Source organism: Symphalangus syndactylus, chromosome 4, assembly GCF_028878055.3.
Source record: "Symphalangus syndactylus isolate Jambi chromosome 4, NHGRI_mSymSyn1-v2.1_pri, whole genome shotgun sequence".
NCBI classification, from domain to species: Eukaryota; Metazoa; Chordata; class Mammalia; order Primates; family Hylobatidae; genus Symphalangus; species Symphalangus syndactylus.
In genome coordinates, this window is record NC_072426.2 from 113,832,625 (window position 1) to 113,851,659 (window position 19,035).

The 19,035-nt window shown below is 39.6% G+C and overlaps 2 protein-coding genes across 9 annotated transcripts in view; one reads left to right on the forward strand and one right to left on the reverse strand.

The window, feature by feature from the left end:
* LOC129481080 (uncharacterized) overlaps nucleotides 1-19,035 on the reverse strand; it is a 114,985-nt gene that overhangs the window by 60,028 nt on the left and 35,922 nt on the right. For 2 of the 6 annotated variants that reach the window (XR_010120385.1, XR_008657254.2), the window contains one exon: nucleotides 16,070-17,091. The exons of the other annotated variants lie outside the window; for them this stretch is intronic. The gene's annotated coding sequence lies outside the window, so the exon portion shown is untranslated. Of the gene's footprint in view, nucleotides 1-16,069; nucleotides 17,092-19,035 lie in introns of those variants that run through there. 6 annotated transcript variants of the gene reach the window in all.
* The window catches only part of SCOC (short coiled-coil protein), a 51,132-nt gene continuing 44,979 nt past the window's right edge, over nucleotides 12,883-19,035 (forward strand). For 2 of the 3 annotated variants that reach the window (XM_063637650.1, XM_063637652.1), the window contains exon 1: nucleotides 12,883-13,130. In XM_063637650.1, the coding sequence (XP_063493720.1) occupies nucleotides 13,061-13,130 (70 nt within the window). In that variant the 5' untranslated portion in view covers nucleotides 12,883-13,060. The remainder of the gene's footprint in view (nucleotides 13,131-19,035) is intronic. The other variant, XM_063637651.1, reaches the window with a different exon arrangement.

The window sequence follows — 19,035 nt, forward strand, 5'->3', positions numbered from 1 at the left end:
ATGAATGTCTTGCTTCATTATTGCTGATGCTGAAGAATCCAGACTGATGTCTTATAAGAGAATATCCATCAATAAAGTCAAGAATTGTGTTTCTATTTATCACTCTATTGCCAGAGCTAATTGCTTATGTAAAGATTCCTGTCTTGATGTGAGTTGTTAGCATATTAAGGTATATTTACTGAAATTGAATCCATAATTTAAATGACATATAATTTAAATACACTTGTGAAAACAAAAAGATAAATTCATTTAAAACAGAATATAATTAATGGAAAATTTAAATTAAAAAACACTAATAGCGAAACTGTTTTTTTTCCTAATTTTTATTTTATTGTGGTAAGAGTGCTTAATGTGAGATCTACTGTCTGAACAAATTTGTAAGTGTACAGTACCATATTGTTAACTACAGGCACAATTTTATGCAGCCATTCTCTAGAACTTATTCATCTTGCATAACTATAACTTTATACCTATGGAATAGCAGTTCCCCACCATTTCTCTTCCTCTCAGCCCCAGTACCATTCTACTCTCTGATTCCATGAGTTTGACTATTTTAGACACCCATAGGCCAGCCATGATGGCTCACACCTGTAATCCCAGCACTTTGAGAGGCCGAGGTGGGTGGATTGCTTGAGCCCAGTTCAAGACCAGCCTGGGCAACATGACAAAACCCTGTCTCAAAAATAAAATAAATAAAATAAAAAACAGGAAATCTTGCAATATGCAACAACACGGATGAATCTTGAAGACATTATACAAAGTGATTATTTCACTTGGTGTGTGTATGTTTAGGTATATATACATGTAAGAAATCTAGAATTTCCTAATATTTTCTTTTTACATCTTGATTACATCTTTGATTTTCATCTTTAAAATGAACATGTAGAGGTAAAAACACAATATGCATATTAATCAGATTGTGTATTTTAATGCCTATGTATTATAGACGCCGCCACTGTGGTGAGAGTGTGGGCTTGGGACCTGGACTGCCTGGGCCTGGATCCCAGCTCTGCCACTTCCTGGCTGTGGGTCATGAGCAAGCCATTTTGTCCTCATGTTTCTGTTTCCTTATAGATTTGTTGTGAGGATAATGAGATGACGGAGGTAAAACACTGAGAATAGTCCTGAACAAAGAGTAGTCACTCAATAAATACTAGCTATTGCTATTAGTTATATGTAATGAAAATAAAGTTTTACCATCACATTCTCCTTTTGTAGCTAATGGGTTGAATTAATCCAATTTGCACTAATTTGTCAAAAATATCCAAATAGTTTCACATGAAATTACTCCTAAAGAAAGAGAACCTTTTATACCAAAGAGGAATGCTTGCACCGTCTTTAGAGATGCCAGTTTCTCTCTGGGAATCTCCTGATTGCATACACTCCAGATGTCATAATTGGTACTGAGAGCTCTTAAGAGATATTTCCCTGGTTATTGTTCATAAAAAGCTCTGAGAAAGCCCGTAGCAAACACTGGCTTCCAATGTTCTTCATTATTGATATTGATATTTTGAGATCATGACAAAGGGAGTGTGAGAATGATGATTAATTTACTAATTTTCCTCATGTTATGCCTTCTTCAGCTCTGTAATCCCAATACCGATTAGCATACACACACACAAACATACACACACATTTATATCTCACTGCCCACTTAAAAAATGAGATTTATTATATATTCATATTGACCTCAGTGTTTATGCTTTTGAGTCCTGTTTTAGGGAAGATTGTCTTAATAATAAAGATGTGCATTCTTACCTTGACCTCCTTTGATGCAGGTATATTCTGGTCCTCTTGATTCTGTGATACATGGTACACTAGTCATCTGTTGAATTTGAATTGTAAAGTAGTTACAATTTAAGATACTTATAAATAATGTATTTATTCATACTATGTAGAGACAGGGACACCATGGATAATTTTTTTCTCTGAGTTGTATTTTTTAATCTTATTTTAAAGTTGGTATAAAATTCACATAATATAAACTTAGCCATTATAAAGTACACAATTCAGTGGCATTTAGTAATATTCCAAAAGTGATGCAACCACCACCTTTCACTAATTTCAAAACTTTTTCATCACCCCAGAAACCCACCCCATAGCCATTAAGTAATCACTGCCCATTCTCCTCTTCTCTCATCCCCTGACAACCATCGACCTGCTTTCTGTCTCTACGGACTTGCCTTTTCTGGATATATCATGTAAAAGGGATCATACAATATGTGGCCTTTTGTGCCTGGCTTCCTTTATTTAGCATACTGTTTTTTTTTTTTTTTTTTTTTTTTTTTTTTTTTTTTCTTTATTATACTTTAGGGTTTTAGGGTACATGTGCACAATGTGCAGGTTTGTTACATATGTATCCATGTGCCATGTTGATTTCCTGCACCCATTAATTCGTCATTTAGCATTAGGTGTATCTCCTAATGCTGTCCCTCCCCCCTCCCCCCACCCCACAACAGTCCCCGGAGCGTGATGTTCCCCTTCCTGTGTCCATGAGTTCTCATTGTTCAATTCCCACCTATGAGTGAGAACATGCGGTGTTTGGTTTTTTGTCCTTGCGATAGTTTACTGAGAATGATGTTTTCCAGTTTCATCCATGTCCCTACAAAGGACACGAACTCATCATTTTTTATGGCTGCATAGTATTCCATGGTGTATATGTGCCACATTTTCTTAATCCAGTCTATCGTTGTTGGACATTTGGGTTGGTTCCAACTCTTTGCTATTGTGAATAGTGCCGCAATAAACATACGTGTGCATGTGTCTTTATAGCAGCATGATTTATAGTCCTTTGGGTATATACCCAGTAATGGGATGGCTGGGTCAAATGGTATTTCTAGTTCGAGATCCCTGAGGAATCGCCACACTGACTTCCACAATGGTTGAACTAGTTTACAGTCCCACCAACAGTGTAAAAGTGTTCCTATTTCTCCACATCCTCTCCAGCACCTGTTGTTTCCTGATTTTTTAATGATGGCCATTCTAACTGGTGTGAGATGGTATCTCACTGTAGTTTTGATTTGCATTTCTCTGATGGCCAGTGATGAGGAGCATTTCTTCATGTGTTTTTTGGCTGCATAAATGTCTTCTTTTGAGAAGTGTCTGTTCATGTCCTTTGCCCACTTTTTGATGGGGTTGTTTGTTTTTTTCTTGTAAATTTGTTTGAGTTCATTGTAGATTCTGGATATTAGCCCTTTGTCAGATGAGTAGGTTGCAAAAATTTTCTCCCATTGTGTAGGTTGCCTGTTCACTCTGATGATAGTTTCTTTTGCTGTGCAGAAGCTCTTTAGTTTAATGAGATCCCATTTGTCGATTTTGGCTTTTGTTGCCATTGCTTTTGGTGTTTTAGACATGAAGTCCTTGCCCACGCCTATGTCCTGAATGGTATTGCCTATGTTTTCTTGTAGGATTTTAATGGTTTTAGGTCTAACATATAAGTCTTTAATCCATCTTGAATTAATTTTGGTATAAGGTGTAAGGAAGGGATCCAGTTGCAGCTTTCTACATATGGCTAGCCAGTTTTCCCAGCACCATTTATTAAATAGGGAATCCTTTCCCCATTTCTTGTTTTTGTCAGGTTTGTCAAAGATCAGATAGTTGTAGCTATGCGGCATCATTTCTGAGGGCTCTGTTCTGTTCCATTGATCTATGTCTCTGTTGTGGTACCAGTACCATGCTGTTTTGGTTACTGTAGCCTTGTAGTATAGTTTAAAGTCAGGTAGCGTGATGCCTCCAGCTTTGTTCTTTTGGCTTAGGATTGACTTGGCGATGCGGGCTCTTTTTTGGTTCCATATGAACTTTAAAGTAGTTTTTTCCAATTCTGTGAAGAAAGTCATTGGTAGCTTGATGGGGATGGCATTGAATCTATAAATTACCTTGGGCAGTATGGCCATTTTCACGATATTGATTCTTCCAACCCATGAGCATGGAATGTTCTTCCATTTGTTTGTATCCTCTTTTATTTCATTGAGCAGTGGTTTGTAGTTCTCCTTGAAGAGGTCCTTCACATCCCTGGTAAGTTGGATTCCTAGGTATTTTATTCTCTTTGAAGCAATTGTGAATGGGAGTTCACTCATGATTTGGCTCTCTGTTTGTCTGTTATTGGTGTACAAGAATGCTTGTGATTTTTGTACATTAATTTTGTATCCTGAGACTTTGCTGAAGTTGCTAATCAGCTTAAGGAGATTTTGGGCTGAGACAATGGGGTTTTCTAGATATACAATCATGTCATCTGCAAACAGGGACAATTTGACTTCCTCTTTTCCTAATTGAATACCCTTTATTTCCTTCTCCTGCCTGATTGCTCTGGCCAGAACTTCCAGCACTATGTTGAATAGTAGCGGTGAGAGAGGGCATCCCTGTCTTGTGCCAGTTTTCAGAGGGAATGCTTCCAGTTTTTGCCCATTCAGTATGATATTGGCTGTGGGTTTGTTGTAGATAGCTCTTATTATTTTGAGATACGTCCCATCAATACCTAATTTATTGAGAGTTTTTAGCATGAAGGGTTGTTGAATTTTGTCAAAGGCCTTTTCTGCATCTATTGAGATAATCATGTGGTTTTTGTCTTTGGTTCTGTTTATATGCTGGATTACATTTATTGATTTGCGTATGTTGAACCAGCCTTGCATCCCAGGGATGAAGCCCACTTGATCATGGTGGATAAGCTTTTTGATGTGCTGCTGGATTCGGTTTGCCAGTATTTTATTGAGGATTTTTGCATCAATGTTCATCAAGGATATTGGTCTGAAATTCTCTTTTTTGGTTATGTCTCTGCCAGGTTTTGGTATCAGGACGATGCTGGCTTCGTAAAATGTGTTAGGGAGGATTCCCTCTTTTTCTATCGATTGGAATAGTTTCAGAAGGAATGGTACCAGTTCCTCCTTGTACCTCTGGTAGAATTCAGCTGTGAATCCATCAGGTCCTGGACTCTTTTTGGTTGGTAAGCTATTGATTATTGCCACAATTTCAGAACCTGTTATTGGTCTATTCAGAGATTCAACTTCTTCCTGGTTTAGTCTTGGGAGGGTGTATTTGTCGAGGAATTTATCCATTTCTTCCAGATTTTCTAGTTTATTTGCATAGAGGTGTTTGTAGTATTCTCTGATGGTAGATTGTATTTCTGTGGGATCGGTGGTGATATCCCCTTTTTCGTTTTTTATTGCATCTATTTGATTCTTCTCTCTTTTCTTCTTTATTAGTCTTGCTAGCGGTCCATCAATTTTGTTGATCTTTTCAAAAAACCAGCTCCTAGATTCATTAATTTTTTGAAGGGTTTTTTGTGTCTCTATTTCCTTCAGTTCTGCTCTGATTTTAGTTATTTCTAGCCTTCTGCTAGCTTTTGAATGTGTTTGCTCTTGCTTTTCTAGTTCTTTTAATTGTGATGTTAGGGTGTCAATTTTGGATCTTTCCTGCTTTCTCTTGTGGGCATTTAGTGCTATAAATTTCCCTCTACACACTGCTTTGAACGTGTCCCAGAGATTCTGGTATGTTGTGTCTTTGTTCTCGTTGGTTTCAAAGAACATCTTTATTTCTGCCTTCATTTCATTATGTACCCAATAGTCATTCAGGAGCAGGTTGTTCAGTTTCCATGTAGTTGAGCGGTTTTGACTGAGTTTCTTAATCCTGAGTTCTAGTTTGATTGCACTGTGGTCTGAGAGACAGTTTGTTATAATCTCTGTTCTTTTACATTTGCTGAGAAGAGCTTTACTTCCAACTATGTGGTCAATTTTGGAATAGGTGTGGTGTGGTGCTGAAAAAAATGTATATTCTGTTGATTTGGGGTGGAGAGTTCTGTAGATGTCTATTAGGTCCACTTTATGTAGAGCTGAGTTCAATTCCTGGATATCCTTGTTAACTTTCTGTCTCGTTGATCTGTCTAATGCTGACAGTGGGGTGTTAAAATCTCCCATTATTATTGTGTGGGAGTTTAAGTCCCTTTGTAGGTCACTGAGGACTTGCTTTATGAATCTGGGTGCTCCTGTGTTGGGTGCATATATATTTAGGATAGTTAGCTCTTCTTGTTGAATTGATCCCTTTACCATTATATAATGGCCTTCTTTGTCTCTTTTGATCTTTGTTGGTTTAAAGTCTATTTTATCAGAGACTAGGATTGCAACCCCTGCCTTTTTTTGTTTTCCAGGTGCTTGATAGATCTTCCTCCATCCCTTTATTTTGAGTCTATGTGTGTCTCTGCACGTGAGATGGGTTTCCTGAATACAGCACACTGATGGGTCCTGACTCCTTATCCAGTTTGCCAGTCTGTGTCTTTTGATTGGAGCATTTAGCCCATTTACATTTAACGTGAATATTGTTATGTGTGAATCTGATCCTGTCATTATGATGTTAGTTGGTTATTTTGCTCGTTAGTTGCTATAGTTTCTTCCTAGCCTCGATGGTCTTTACAATTTGGCATGTTTTTGCAGGGGCTGGTACCGGTTGTTCCTTTCCATGTTTAGTGCTTCCTTCAGGAGCTCTTTTAGGGCAGGCCTGGTGGTGACAAAATCACTCAGCGTTTGCTTGTCTGTAAAGTATTTTATTTCTCCTTCACTTATGAAGCTTAGTTTGGCGGGATAGGAAATTCTGGGTTGAAAATTCTTTTCTTTAAGAATGTTGAATATCGGCCCCCACTCTCTTCTGGCTTGTAGAGTTTCTGCTGAGAGATCAGCTGTTAGTCTGATGGGCTTCCCTTTGTGGGTAACCCGACCTTTCTCTCTGGCTGCCCTTAACATTTTTTCCTTCATTTCCACTTTGGTGAATCTGACAATTATGTGTCTTGGAGTTGCCCTTCTCGAGGAGTATCTTTGTGGCGTTCTCTGTATTTCCTGAATCTGAATGCTGGCCTGCCTTGCTAGATTGGGGAAGTTCTCCTGGATAATATCTTGCAGAGTGTTTTCCAACTTGGTTCCATTCTCCCCATCATTTTCAGGTACACCAATCAGACGTAGGTTTGGTCTTTTCACATAGTCCCAAATTTCTTGGAGGCTTTGTTCATTTCTTTTTATTCTTTTTTCTCTAAACTTCCCTTCTCTCTTCATTTCATTCATTTCATCTTCTATCAGCGATACCCTTTCTTCCAGTTGATCGCATCTGCTACTGAGGCTTCTGCATTCTTCGCGTAGTTCTCGAAACTTGGCTTTCAGCTCCATCATCTCCTTTAAGCCCTTCTCTCCATTGGTTATTCTAGTTATCCATTCTTCTAATTTTTTTTCAAAGTTTTTAACTTCTTTGCTATTGTTTTGAATTTCCTCTCGTAGCTCAGAGTAGTTTGATCGTCTGAAGCCTTCTTCTCTCAACTCATCAAAGTCATCCTCCATCCAGCTTTGTTCCGTTGCTGGTGAGGAACTGCGTTCCTTTGGAGGAGGAGAGGTGCTCTGTTTTTTAGAGTTTCCAGTTTTTTTGGTCTGTTTTTTCCCCATCTTTGTGGTTTTGTCTACTTTTTGTCTTCGATGATGGTGATGTACAGATGGGTTTTTGGTGTGGATGTCCTTTCTGTTTGTTAATTTTCCTTCTACCAGACAAGACCCTCAGCTGCAGGTCTGTTGGAGTTTACTAGAGGTCCACTCCAGACCCTGTTTGGCTGGGTGTCAGCACCGGTGGCTGCAGAACAGCGGATTTTCGTGAGACCACAAATTCAGCTGTCTGATAGTTCCTCTGAAAGTTTTGTCTCAGAGGAGTACCCGGTTGAATGAGGTGTCAGTCTGTCCCACTGGGGGGGTGCCTCCCAGTTAGGCTGCTCAGGGGTGAGGGACCCACTTTAGGAGGCAGTCTGTCCGTTCTCAGATCTCCAGCTGCGTGCTGGGAGAACCACTACTCTCTTCAAAGCTGTCAGTCAGACAGGGACATTTAAGGCTGTGGAGGTTCTCGCTGAGTTTTTGGTTGTCTGTGCCCTGCCCCTAGAGGTGGAGCCTACAGAGGCAGGCGGGCCTCCTTGAGCTGTGGTGGGCTCCACCCAGTTCGAGCTTCCTGGCTGCTTTGTTTACCTAAGCAAGCCTGGGCAATGGCGGGCGCCCCTCCCCCAGCCTCGTTGCCGCCTTGCAGCGTGATCTCAGACTGCTGTGCTAGCAATCAGCAAGACTCTGTGGGCATAGGACCCTCCGAGCCAGGTGCGGGACACAATCTCCTAGTGTGCCGTTTTCCAGGCCCGTTGGAAAAGCGCAGTATTAGGACGGGACTGACCCGATATTCCAGGTGCCGTCTGTTTTCCCTTTCTTTGACTAGGAAAGGGAACTCCCTGACCCCTTGCGCTTCCCGAGTGAGGCAATGCCTCGCCCTGCTTCGGCTCGCGCACAGTGCGCTTCACCGACTGTCCTGCACCCACTGTTAGGCACTCCCTAGTGAGATGAAACCGGTACCTCAAGCAGAAATGCAGAAATCACCCGTCTTCTGTGTCGCTGGGGCTGGGAGCTGGAGACTGGAGCTGTTCCTATTCGGCCATCTTGGCTCCACCCCCCCAGCATACTGTTTTTGAGGTTTATCTAAGCTTTAGCATGTATCAGTACTTTGTTCTTATTTACAGCTGAATGACATTCCACTGAATGTATGTATCACAATCTATTTATCCATTTCTCCATTGATGGACATTTGGGTTTTTTCTACCTTTTGGCTACTGTAAATAATGCTGTTATAAATATTCATGCACAAGTTTCTGTGTGGACATATGTTCTCATTTCTCTTGGGCATATATGTATGAGTGCAATTGCTAGGTCATATGATAACTCCATGTTTAACTTTTTGAGGAACTGCCAAATTATTTTCCACAGTGGCCACATCATTTTACATTCCCACCAGCAATATACAAATGTTCCTATTTCTCCATATCTTCACCAATGCTTGTTTCCCATTTTGTTTTGTTTTTGTTTGAAATTAAAGCCATCCTAGTGGGTATAAAGTGGTATCTTATTGTGGTTTTGATTTGCATTTTCTTCATTACCAAAGATGTTGAATATCCTTTCATGTGCTTATTGACCATTTGTATATCTTCTTTGGGGAAATGTCTTTTAAATTCCTTGTGCATTTTTAAAAATTGTGTTGTTTGTCTTTTTGTTATTGAGTTGTGAGAGTTGTTTATATATGCTGAATATTAAACCCTTAGCAGATATGTGATTTGCAAATATTTTTTCCCATTCTGTACATTGCCTCTTCACATTCTTTTTTATTATTATTTTTTTATTTTTATTTTTTATTTTTTTTTTTGAGACGGAGTCTTGCTCTGTCACCCAGGCTGGAGTGCAGTGGCGCGATCTCGGCTCACTGCAAGCTCCGCCTCCCGGGTTCACGCCATTCTCCTGCCTCAGCCTCTCCGAGTAGCTGGGACTACAGGCGCCTGCCACCAAACATTCTTGATAATGTCTTTTGATGCACAAAAGTTTTTAATTTTTATGAAGTCCAATTTATCTATTTTTTGTTTTGTTGCTTGTGCTTTTAGTGTCAATCTAAGAATCCTGTGGCAAATCCAAGTTGATCCTCAAATTCATAAGAACTGCAAGGGACTCTAAATACACTGAGCAATATTGAAAGAGAAAAATAAAGTTGGAGTACTCACACTTCCCTAAATTCAAAATTTACCACAAAGCTACAGTAATCAAAACAGTGTGGTACTGGCATAAAAGTAGATATATAGCCCAATCGACTAGAAATGAGATTCCAGAAATAAACCCAAACATCTATGGCCAATTGACTTACAAAAAGAATACTAAGACAATTAAATGTGGTGAAAATGTAAATTTTCTTCAACAAATAGATTTGGGGCAACTGGATATCCAAATGTAAAAGAATGAAGCTGCATCCCTACCTCTCACTCCATATATAAAAATTAATGCAAAAGAAATCAATAGACTAAGTATAGGAGCTAAAACTATACAACTAGTAGAAGAAAACAAAAGGGAAAATATTCACCATGGATAATTTAAATCCACAGAGAATTCTCTACCTCAGTTAAAAGTAAGCCTCTTTTCCCTTATAACTTTTCCTCAGTGAATATGGGGATGATAGCAATGCTGACTAACTTTTTTTTTTTTAGATGGATAGTCTCACTCTGTCGCCCAGGCTGGAGTGCAGTGGCTAGATCTCAGCTCACTGCAACCTCCGCCTCCTAGGTTCAAGTAATTCTCCTGCCTCAGTCTCCTGAGTAGCTGGGATTACAGGCGTGTGCTACTATGCCTGGCTAATTTTTTGTATTTTTTTTTTTTTTTTTAGTAGAGACAGGGTTTCACCATGCTGTCTAGGCTGGTCTCGAACTCCTGACCTTGTGATCCACCCGCTTTGGCCTCCCAAAGTAATGGGATTACAGGCGTGAGCCCAGCCGAGATTTCTTTCTTTTCATTCCCCCATCCATTAGGATAGACATTTCATAAGAAATATCCTTGAAGAATATCAGAAAGAAGGCAAAGAATCAAGTGCTTAGTCAATCCTAACAAAACATAAAGTTGGTCATAAATAATAAAAATAAAACCAAGTATATGCATTAAACCAAATACACGCTTTGGTTTATAATTCTTTTATTAAGTCAATTAACTTTTCTCTTGCATCCCTTCCCTCACGTGATAATTTTATTATGAGTAGATAATACAATGGTTAAGAGCACAGACCCTATAGCCAGAGCACATGAAGTCCAATCTTAGCTCCACCACTTGCTTAGCTGCATGACATTTCATTGCTTTTTAAACTCTTTACATGCCTCAGCTCCCTCATCTTTAAAATGGGAATAATATTAGTGCCTACCCATAGGACTGTTGCCTAGCACATAGTAGGCATTTTTAAAGTGTGTGCCATTATTTCTAGGACTGACAGGAAATGGACCAGCCAAGAGAGGAATTTTTATGCTTCCTAAAATACTGGTCCATGATTATATATAGAGTTGCTAGAAAAAGCAGCTCATGTGGTTGCCATGAGCCTGTGCCCTGTAGACCTCCAACTACAGGGAGTGTAACTGATCAAGGACCTCAGCTACTGTGCTCTGAAATCCATAACTACATTTGCACAGAAGTCCCACTTTCCGCCAGCTGCTCCCAGCCAGTAACTAAGTGCTGCATGAAAACTAAGGGAGGCCATTTCTGGGAGACATGAGACTCCTCTTATGGTCAAATTTGGGTCAAGTATTCTTTGACATCCTTGTCAAAATTTCTTTATTCTGAAGATCAAGCTGGACCTTCCATTCCACTTTGTCTTCACTTCACTTCACTTTGACAGACTTGCATCATTATAATGTCCCTCTGACATTTCTGCCTCCCTCCCTATTTTATCTCATCCTTTTAATTCCATCTTGGTTGGCCGGGCGCGGTGGCTCACGCCTGTAATCCCAGCACTTTGGGAGGCCGAGGCGGGCGGATCACGAGGTCAGGAGATCGAGACCATCCTGGCTAACACGGTGAAACCCCGTCTCTACTAAAAATACAAAAAATTAGCCGGGCGAGGTGGCGGGCACCTGTAGTCCCAGCTACGTGGGAGGCTGAGGCAGGAGAATGGCGTGAACCCCGGGGGGCGGAGCCTGCAGTGAGCCGAGATTGCACCACTGCACTCCAGCCTGGGTGAAAGAGCGAGACTCCTTCTCAAAAAAAAAAAAAAAAAAAAAAAAACAACAACAACAAAAAAAATCCCATCTTGGTGTCTGATTCTTAGAGGACTTGAACTAACACAATCTAGCATTCAAACCTCTCTTAGATATGACATCCTATTTTCCACCGTATCTCCCACCTATTATTTACCTGTATCTCATACTCCTGGTTTCTAGATGTGCCCAATGCCTTCCTGTCTCTGAGCTTTTGCCCATACTCCTTCACTGAGAAAGCACTCACTACCTGGCCAATTTTGCCTGTTGAATCCCACTTTTCATTGATCATGTATCTCAAATGTCCCCTTCTCTAAGCCTTTCAGGGTCCTGTCAGCTGCATATTTTTTTTTCCTTCTGTAAACCTCCAGGATTCAAATAAATAAACCTTTTATTTTGAACCTCCAAAGTGCTCAGCTTGTATAGAATAGGCACTCAATATTTGCAGAATATAATTGAAAAATTGGGGGAATTCTATTCTAGTGAATTTAATTTTTAACATTCAGGATTTCCAACAGCTCACATCCATTCTGCTTGATATAGTAACAATGAACTCACCTGAATAAAAAAAATTATATGTATCAAAGCACTTAGTGCAGAATGTAGCATGTAGTAACAATTTTAATATCTGCTTAAAATGCTTCATCAAATTTGGCTATTTTTTTCCCCAAAGGAGTGATTATTTGAAATTCTAAAATAGTTTTGCTTTGTGTCTGTATACAAATGTGAACTAGGGCACCTGGATAAATAGTTGTAAAGAAATACTTCCTCCTCAAACAAAGGGTCTCTGCCTAAGGGCTAGCCTACATCTCTCCTCTTGGGCTCAACTCCAGAAACAGAAAAGGGAGACCCTGTTGTTTCAGTGAACTTTTACGGGGTGAGGTGTCTGGACAGTAATATGAGAGAGTATTGATGAGCTCAATATATAGAGAATCTTATTTATTCATATATGCCATATAGAGAATCTTATTTCTTCATACATGTACCAGGCAGTTTCCATTTAATCCTCACAACAGACTTATCCCCATACTACAGATAGAACATTGAGGCTCTGAGGGGTTGTGACGTACCCCCAGGTCATGCTCTGGTCATTGATAAATCCTTGAGAAGTTTACCGTGGGTATCCAAAAGATATGTTAATCATATAAAGTCAATTTCTTCCCCCAACCTTATCCTTACGCTTTTTGGGCAATTTCCTTGCGCAATTCAGCCTGAGGAAACTTGAAGGCACGGTTTGGCATCTAGCCAGGGTACAGCAGCCGTGCCAGCACAGCAGCCTCCGGTCAAGGGTTGTAAGTCTTTAACTTGGGTCTCCTACCACTTCCGGTTAAGAATGCAACACTCAGATAAGAACTTCTCAGGTGGAAAGCAGGAAGAGGGTGGCTAGTGCAAGGATCAGATAGCACCTGCTTGGACGTTCACTGATTAATGATTTAACAAGGGTGGTCACATGGGACAACTGCTGCTTTTCTCTGCCTTCATTTTTCTTACTAACAGGTCTGAAAATTGAACAAGATGGACGGGTCCAGGAAACAGGAGGAGGAAGACAGCACATTCACCAACACTTCTCTTGCAGATGACAAAGGTAAGGAAGAAATGGATAAATTCTCAAACACACAATTCAACAACAGCTCGGTTTTTTAAAAATATAACTTTTATTATTTTCAGTATAATGATAAAGCATACTCATTGTAGAAAACTTGAAAAAATATAGTTACAAAAACAGGTTTTAATTAAGAGGTGTTTTTCTTTTTCCTTTTAAATTCACTGATAATTTTAAAGTTCCTGTCATTATATAACATGTACTTTTTAAAATAAATAAAAACATAAAATATTTATTTCCTAAAAGTTCAGGAAACATCACCTCAAAGTTGCTACGAAAACAACCTATAATATCGCCATATTTTGTTCAATTACAGTCAGTTTCTCTTCTATCTTGTAAAATAATTGTATCATTACTGAAAAATGAAGTAGACTATGCTACAATTAGCTTTAAGGATTATTGCAGAAAATGTCTGATTTTTAAGGCTAAAGTTTGCTGAATTCAACATGAGAGAAGGAACCAAGTGGGAGAGCAGTTCTAAAATACTGATGGAAAGGATAACCATGGTTCATTCAACATCTTGGAAAAAATAGACAGTGCTGAATTGCACAATGTTAACTGGAAACACTTCAAACCTATAAGCACCCAAGTCCTTGGGTGTGTGTGGTGTGTGTGTTTGTGTGTGTGTGTGGTGGTTGTTGTTTTCTATCCAAGTTCCTTTAGCACAATCATAGTATGAAGCCAGCAAGACTGCAGCTAAGCAATGGGGGTTACTAATTTTGATTAACAGAGAGCACGAGCATGAATATTTAACATCAATTGCTCTTTCATACAGCCACGCTTCTCCACTTTCTCCCTAAATGCTTAGATTCAAAAAGCGTCTTTCTAAAGTGCGGCCAGACAATTAACAGAAACCACCGCCAGACCTAAGCTTCCCTCCTGGCACTGCATAAACATGCTGGGGTCTTTGGAAATCAAAGAGGAGTATTTTCAGTCTTTATAAGGGGAGGAAAGGTACGAGGTACTGGGCTGTTGAAGAAATGGGATACTGCTGTCCTTAACATGCTCCCACCAGGGTGTTTTAGAAAGCAGACAGAGCTGCAGAAGGCAGTGAAGGAAACAAAGACAGGGGAAACCCATGTTTCTTAGCTTCGGGAGGCGAGATGAGCATGCGCATGGGGAGCCCTATATGCTGTGGGAGGATGCAGTTCGTATAGAAAGCTTCCTTGCTTAGAATGTGACTCAGCCCAGAATTTTTTCTGCATGGGCTGAGCCTGAAAGTGGGGACTGTTGGTGGTGCCAGGCCTTTCTACAGCGACTCTCTGACGCACCTCATCACACCCCTTCAACTTTCCCCTCCATGTCTCATCTTCTGCCACTTTCACACTTCCAGTGGAGGAAAGAGCAAGGGGGCAGGGAATTTAAGTTCAGGTGTCCAGTCCACTGTTGGCACTGGTTTTGAGAAGGGCTGCATAGGAGCTGCTTGCTAATGGAGCCTGGGTGTGTGGGCATGGGTGCTGAAGAACTAGGCAAGAGTGAGCAACGCTCTCTGGTTGATAGTGAGAGTGTCAGCAACCACACGAGAGGACCAACGTCTCCTTGCTCCCAGTTGCTGCCTCCTTCTCCTTTGTTAGACTGAGTCACAAAATCGCAGTGCACAAAAGGCCTTTGGAGCTGGTCCAGCATAATAACCAGTGGTGGACTCAGGAACTAGTATTAATTTCTGCTGTTTCCATATTTCAAAATGGTAAATGGAAATTGTCCATATATTTGTGATGAAAATGTGCCAGTTAACAAAAACACCACGTTTCTTTGGCTTTTGGAGACAATTTTATTCATTTGACATGGTAACACTGGTTCGTCCTTGTTAATAAAACGTTCTTGGGCTTTGATAACTAAAAATAGGAAAACAAATTATTATGAAAAAATGGAACTTGTTTAGCAGACATCATTCATTCAAATTGTGGAATCCTTGCAAAAGTAAAGCATTAAAAAGGTATGCTTATATTAAAAGAAAGTTTAGTTCGATTTCTTACTTTTCTTTTTATAATATACACATGTGCATACATATGTGTACACATACATGTGTACATATACATATATATATGTAAGGGAGGCCCAGAGAGTCTAAGTGCCTTGCCCGAGAGAACAGAGCCAATTAGAGGCAGAGAGAGACTACCTAGAAAGGAAGCATTTCTCAAACTCCTATGTTCAATACATTCAGAGTCAATATTAAATGCAATAGTTTCAATACATTTACTGGATTCCAGATACAATGTTACATCCTTTTAACATCTTATTTAATCTTTACAACATCATCATGATATTGTGGTCCTATTTTATAGATGATAAAACTGTAGCTCATATTTTTTTAGTAACTTGCTTAAGGCCTCTCCAGGAAGTGATAGAGCCAAAGTTCCAATCCAAGTCTCCCATGGTTGCGGGCATTCCAGGTGAGCACCCTTCTCATCTTACAGTTTCTGCATGGATATTGAGTGGTGGTGGCGGTGTTTGTTTATGCTGGGCTTTTTGGTAGATTGTTGGAGCTGGATACCAGAGAAAGCCTTGTACCTTTTAGTGAACTCTAAAAACTGTAAGGATTATAGGCCCTAATGGGTGGGCTTTGGTGATTGTCCAGAAAGACATCGGCTACTGGATGCCAGCCGAGTGCGATATTGGAAGCTGCTGGATACGGAGGGTCTCACACAAGGACCGCTCATTTCTAATTCTGAATAGAAAGGCCTCGAGTCCCCGGCACTGATCGCTGTGTGACTGGTCAGATCCATCACTGTCTCCTTTTACCCCCATCGCCTCCCCCTTATACTGCTTCTTTTCTTATTCAGAGGAAGGTGAGAGAAAGGAGAAGGAAGTTTTTACTAACTCTTGAGAAGGTTTGTTTGAGGAAAGGATTGAAGGCATTAGTCAAACTTTCATTTACTTTGAATTTTATTTATTTAAGTAATTCTACTTCCTGCAGTATGGAGCAGTGAGAACGGGCAATGCCAGTAGTTACTCAAGTCACAAACCAGTTGTGCTTCATAAATTTACTTGCACGTGAGTTGTATGGATTTCAGAACAAATGTCCCCAAAGAAACATTACAAATGATAGGATTCCAGACCTCTCCATGCTATCTAACCACATGGTTCCCAAACTGTGTGCCAAGATGCTCCAGGGCACCGCAGCAAACTCACAGGGGTTCCATGAGGGCATCTCAACCTCTCTCAGACACTGAAAAGACTACTGGCTGGTGGTCATTAACTGTTTCACATTAGATTGAACTATGTATCTTTCAGTGACATCATCTCTTTCAATTCTGGGTTTTCTGCAATTGCTGTGATAAAAAGCAAGTTCTGTACGAAAGTCAATTGTAGAACAGATAATGAGGGTGACAGTTTGAGAAGGCTGGAGAAGTTATGCAGTGCCCAACAGGTGCACACATCCCATAAGTAAGTGTGTTCCTTTAAGAATGAAATAAAAATATATCTTCTTTTAATTTAGGTACAGTAATTTTTTTAATGGCTACTAGGTTTTTTGGACATAACAATGTTAATAAGATGTTTGGATCTAAAGACTTAGTATGTGGAACTGTTTGGTGTTTCTTTTGGCTTTGGAGCACTGTGAAAAAATTACTGAGACACTAAGGGCACCATAAACCAAGATAGTTTAGGAATCTCTTGTCTCAACTGTACTGTAGCTGAACTGGCCCCACTTCCGGGACCTTAGAGGTGGGAGCCATACAGTGCAGGACAAAAGACATTAGACGGCATTGATCTCTCCTTCCTTCCTATGCTTCCACTCCCCTGGCTTTGATGCCACCGCACGGCTCAGGTTCCTCTTCAGCCTCTTTCATCTTTCATCTCAGGCTCTTTTGGGAATGTGTGTCCTCCAGCGTTTCCCCAAGACTCTGTCCTTGGCTACTGTTCTCTCTCTGGACACACTCTCTGGATGATCCTATCTACTCCTAGTTCCATTCTCACCGCCTGTTGCTATATCCCAGCGACTCTAAAACAGAAATCGCAAATTCAAACACCTTCAGGGCCAGGCAATGTGTATGTGGGAAAGAGGCAATAGTATATCATAATTTTTTTCATTACTTTTCTAAAACAAGCTATTGACATTTCAATTCTGTTTTTCGTTTATCAGGTTTTTCATCATGCATCTTTTACATGTACCAGACATTGCTCTTACTATGGTTTATTTCACAATGGCATCTCAAGGTTAATTCTTTCAAGGACATGCTTTGTTTGCATGTTAAATTTATGGGAAGATTCTTCATTTCTCACCATTTTCCTTAGGAGACACAGTCCTCTTGGACTAGATTTCATTTTCTACTTTTTTAATTATTTACTAAATACAAATAAAAATTGTATATGTTTATGGTTTATGGTGTACATTATATATATAAAATGTAGTGGAATGGCTACATATACATATACATATACATACATACATACATGTAGTGGAATGGCTAAATCAAGCTAATGAACATATAATTTACCTCACATAGTTATTTTTTTAGTGGTGAGAACACTTAAAATCTACTCTCTTTGAAATATTTAAGTATACAATATATTGTTTTTAACTATAGTTGCCGTGATGTACAAAAGATCTCTTAAATTTATTCATCTTGTCGAATTGAAATTTTGTATCCTTTGGCCAACATTTCCGCAATATCCTCACCCTCCAACCTCTGATAATCATCATTGTACTCTCTGCTTCCATGAGTTCCACTTTTTTAGATTCCACATAGAAGTGAGATCACATAGTATTTGTCTTTCTGTGCCTGGCTAACATAATATCTTCCAGGTTCATCCATGTTGTTACGAATGGCAAGATTTCCTTCTTTTTTAAGGTTAAATACTTCCACTATATGTATGTGTGTGTGTATATATATATCATATCACATTTTCTTTATTCATCTGTCGACAGGCATTTAGGTTGTTTCCATATCTTGGCTATTGTGAATTATGATGCAATAAATACGAGCATGCAGATATATTTTCAATATTCTGATTTCAAGTCCTTTGGATATATACCAGTAGTGGGAGTGCTGGATCATATGGTAGTTCTAATGTTTTGAGGAACCTCCACACTTTTCTATAGTAGCTGTACTAATGTACATTCCCACTAACAGTGTGCAAAGATTCCCTTTTCTCCACATCCTGGCCAACTCTTGTTATCTTTCATCTTTTTGATAATAGCCATCCTAACAGTTGGGAGATGTTATCTCATGGTGGTTTTAATTTGCATTTCTCTGATGATTAGTGGTATTGAGCTCATTTTCATATACCCATTGGCATTTGTATGTCTTCTTTTGAGAAACATCTATTTAGGCTCATTACCCATTTTTAAATTGGGATATTTGTTTTCTTGCATTTTCCACTTTTGACTGAAGTAAGGGAACAACATAGTTTACTTTCCTCTTAACTCTGCAGTAAGAAAACAACAGAGCAATTGTGATGATAGAATGACAACCAACACTGAGGCGTGGGTCCAGCCAGGAGGGTTGAGGGTTGAGGCTCCCTGGAGAGCATGCGCCCAGCTCAAAAGGCAGAGCTACTTTCTGCTTCTGATTCACTATTGTCTTGGAGGGACAGAAATGCAAATAAGTGGAAACTTTAAGAGACACTGGATATTTCAATTTTTTGTACAATTTCCTGGTTTTTCCATGTTTTTCACCTAATCCTAATTTTAAAAACAATAGCACAGAGATCCAAACAAAGCACATCTGCAGGACAGATGTGACTGCAGAGGAAACTATTTTCAGACTTCTGTTCTCAAATCTTATCACTTGTCTTCATCTCTCTTCTGAGTTTCTGATTCATAATCCAATTGCTTGCCTAGCTATCTTCCAGGTGTCAAATAAACTTATCTTCTCCCCCCAATCTATTCCCACTCCTATATTCATAATTTTAATTAATGGCCCCACCATCCACCCAGTTACAA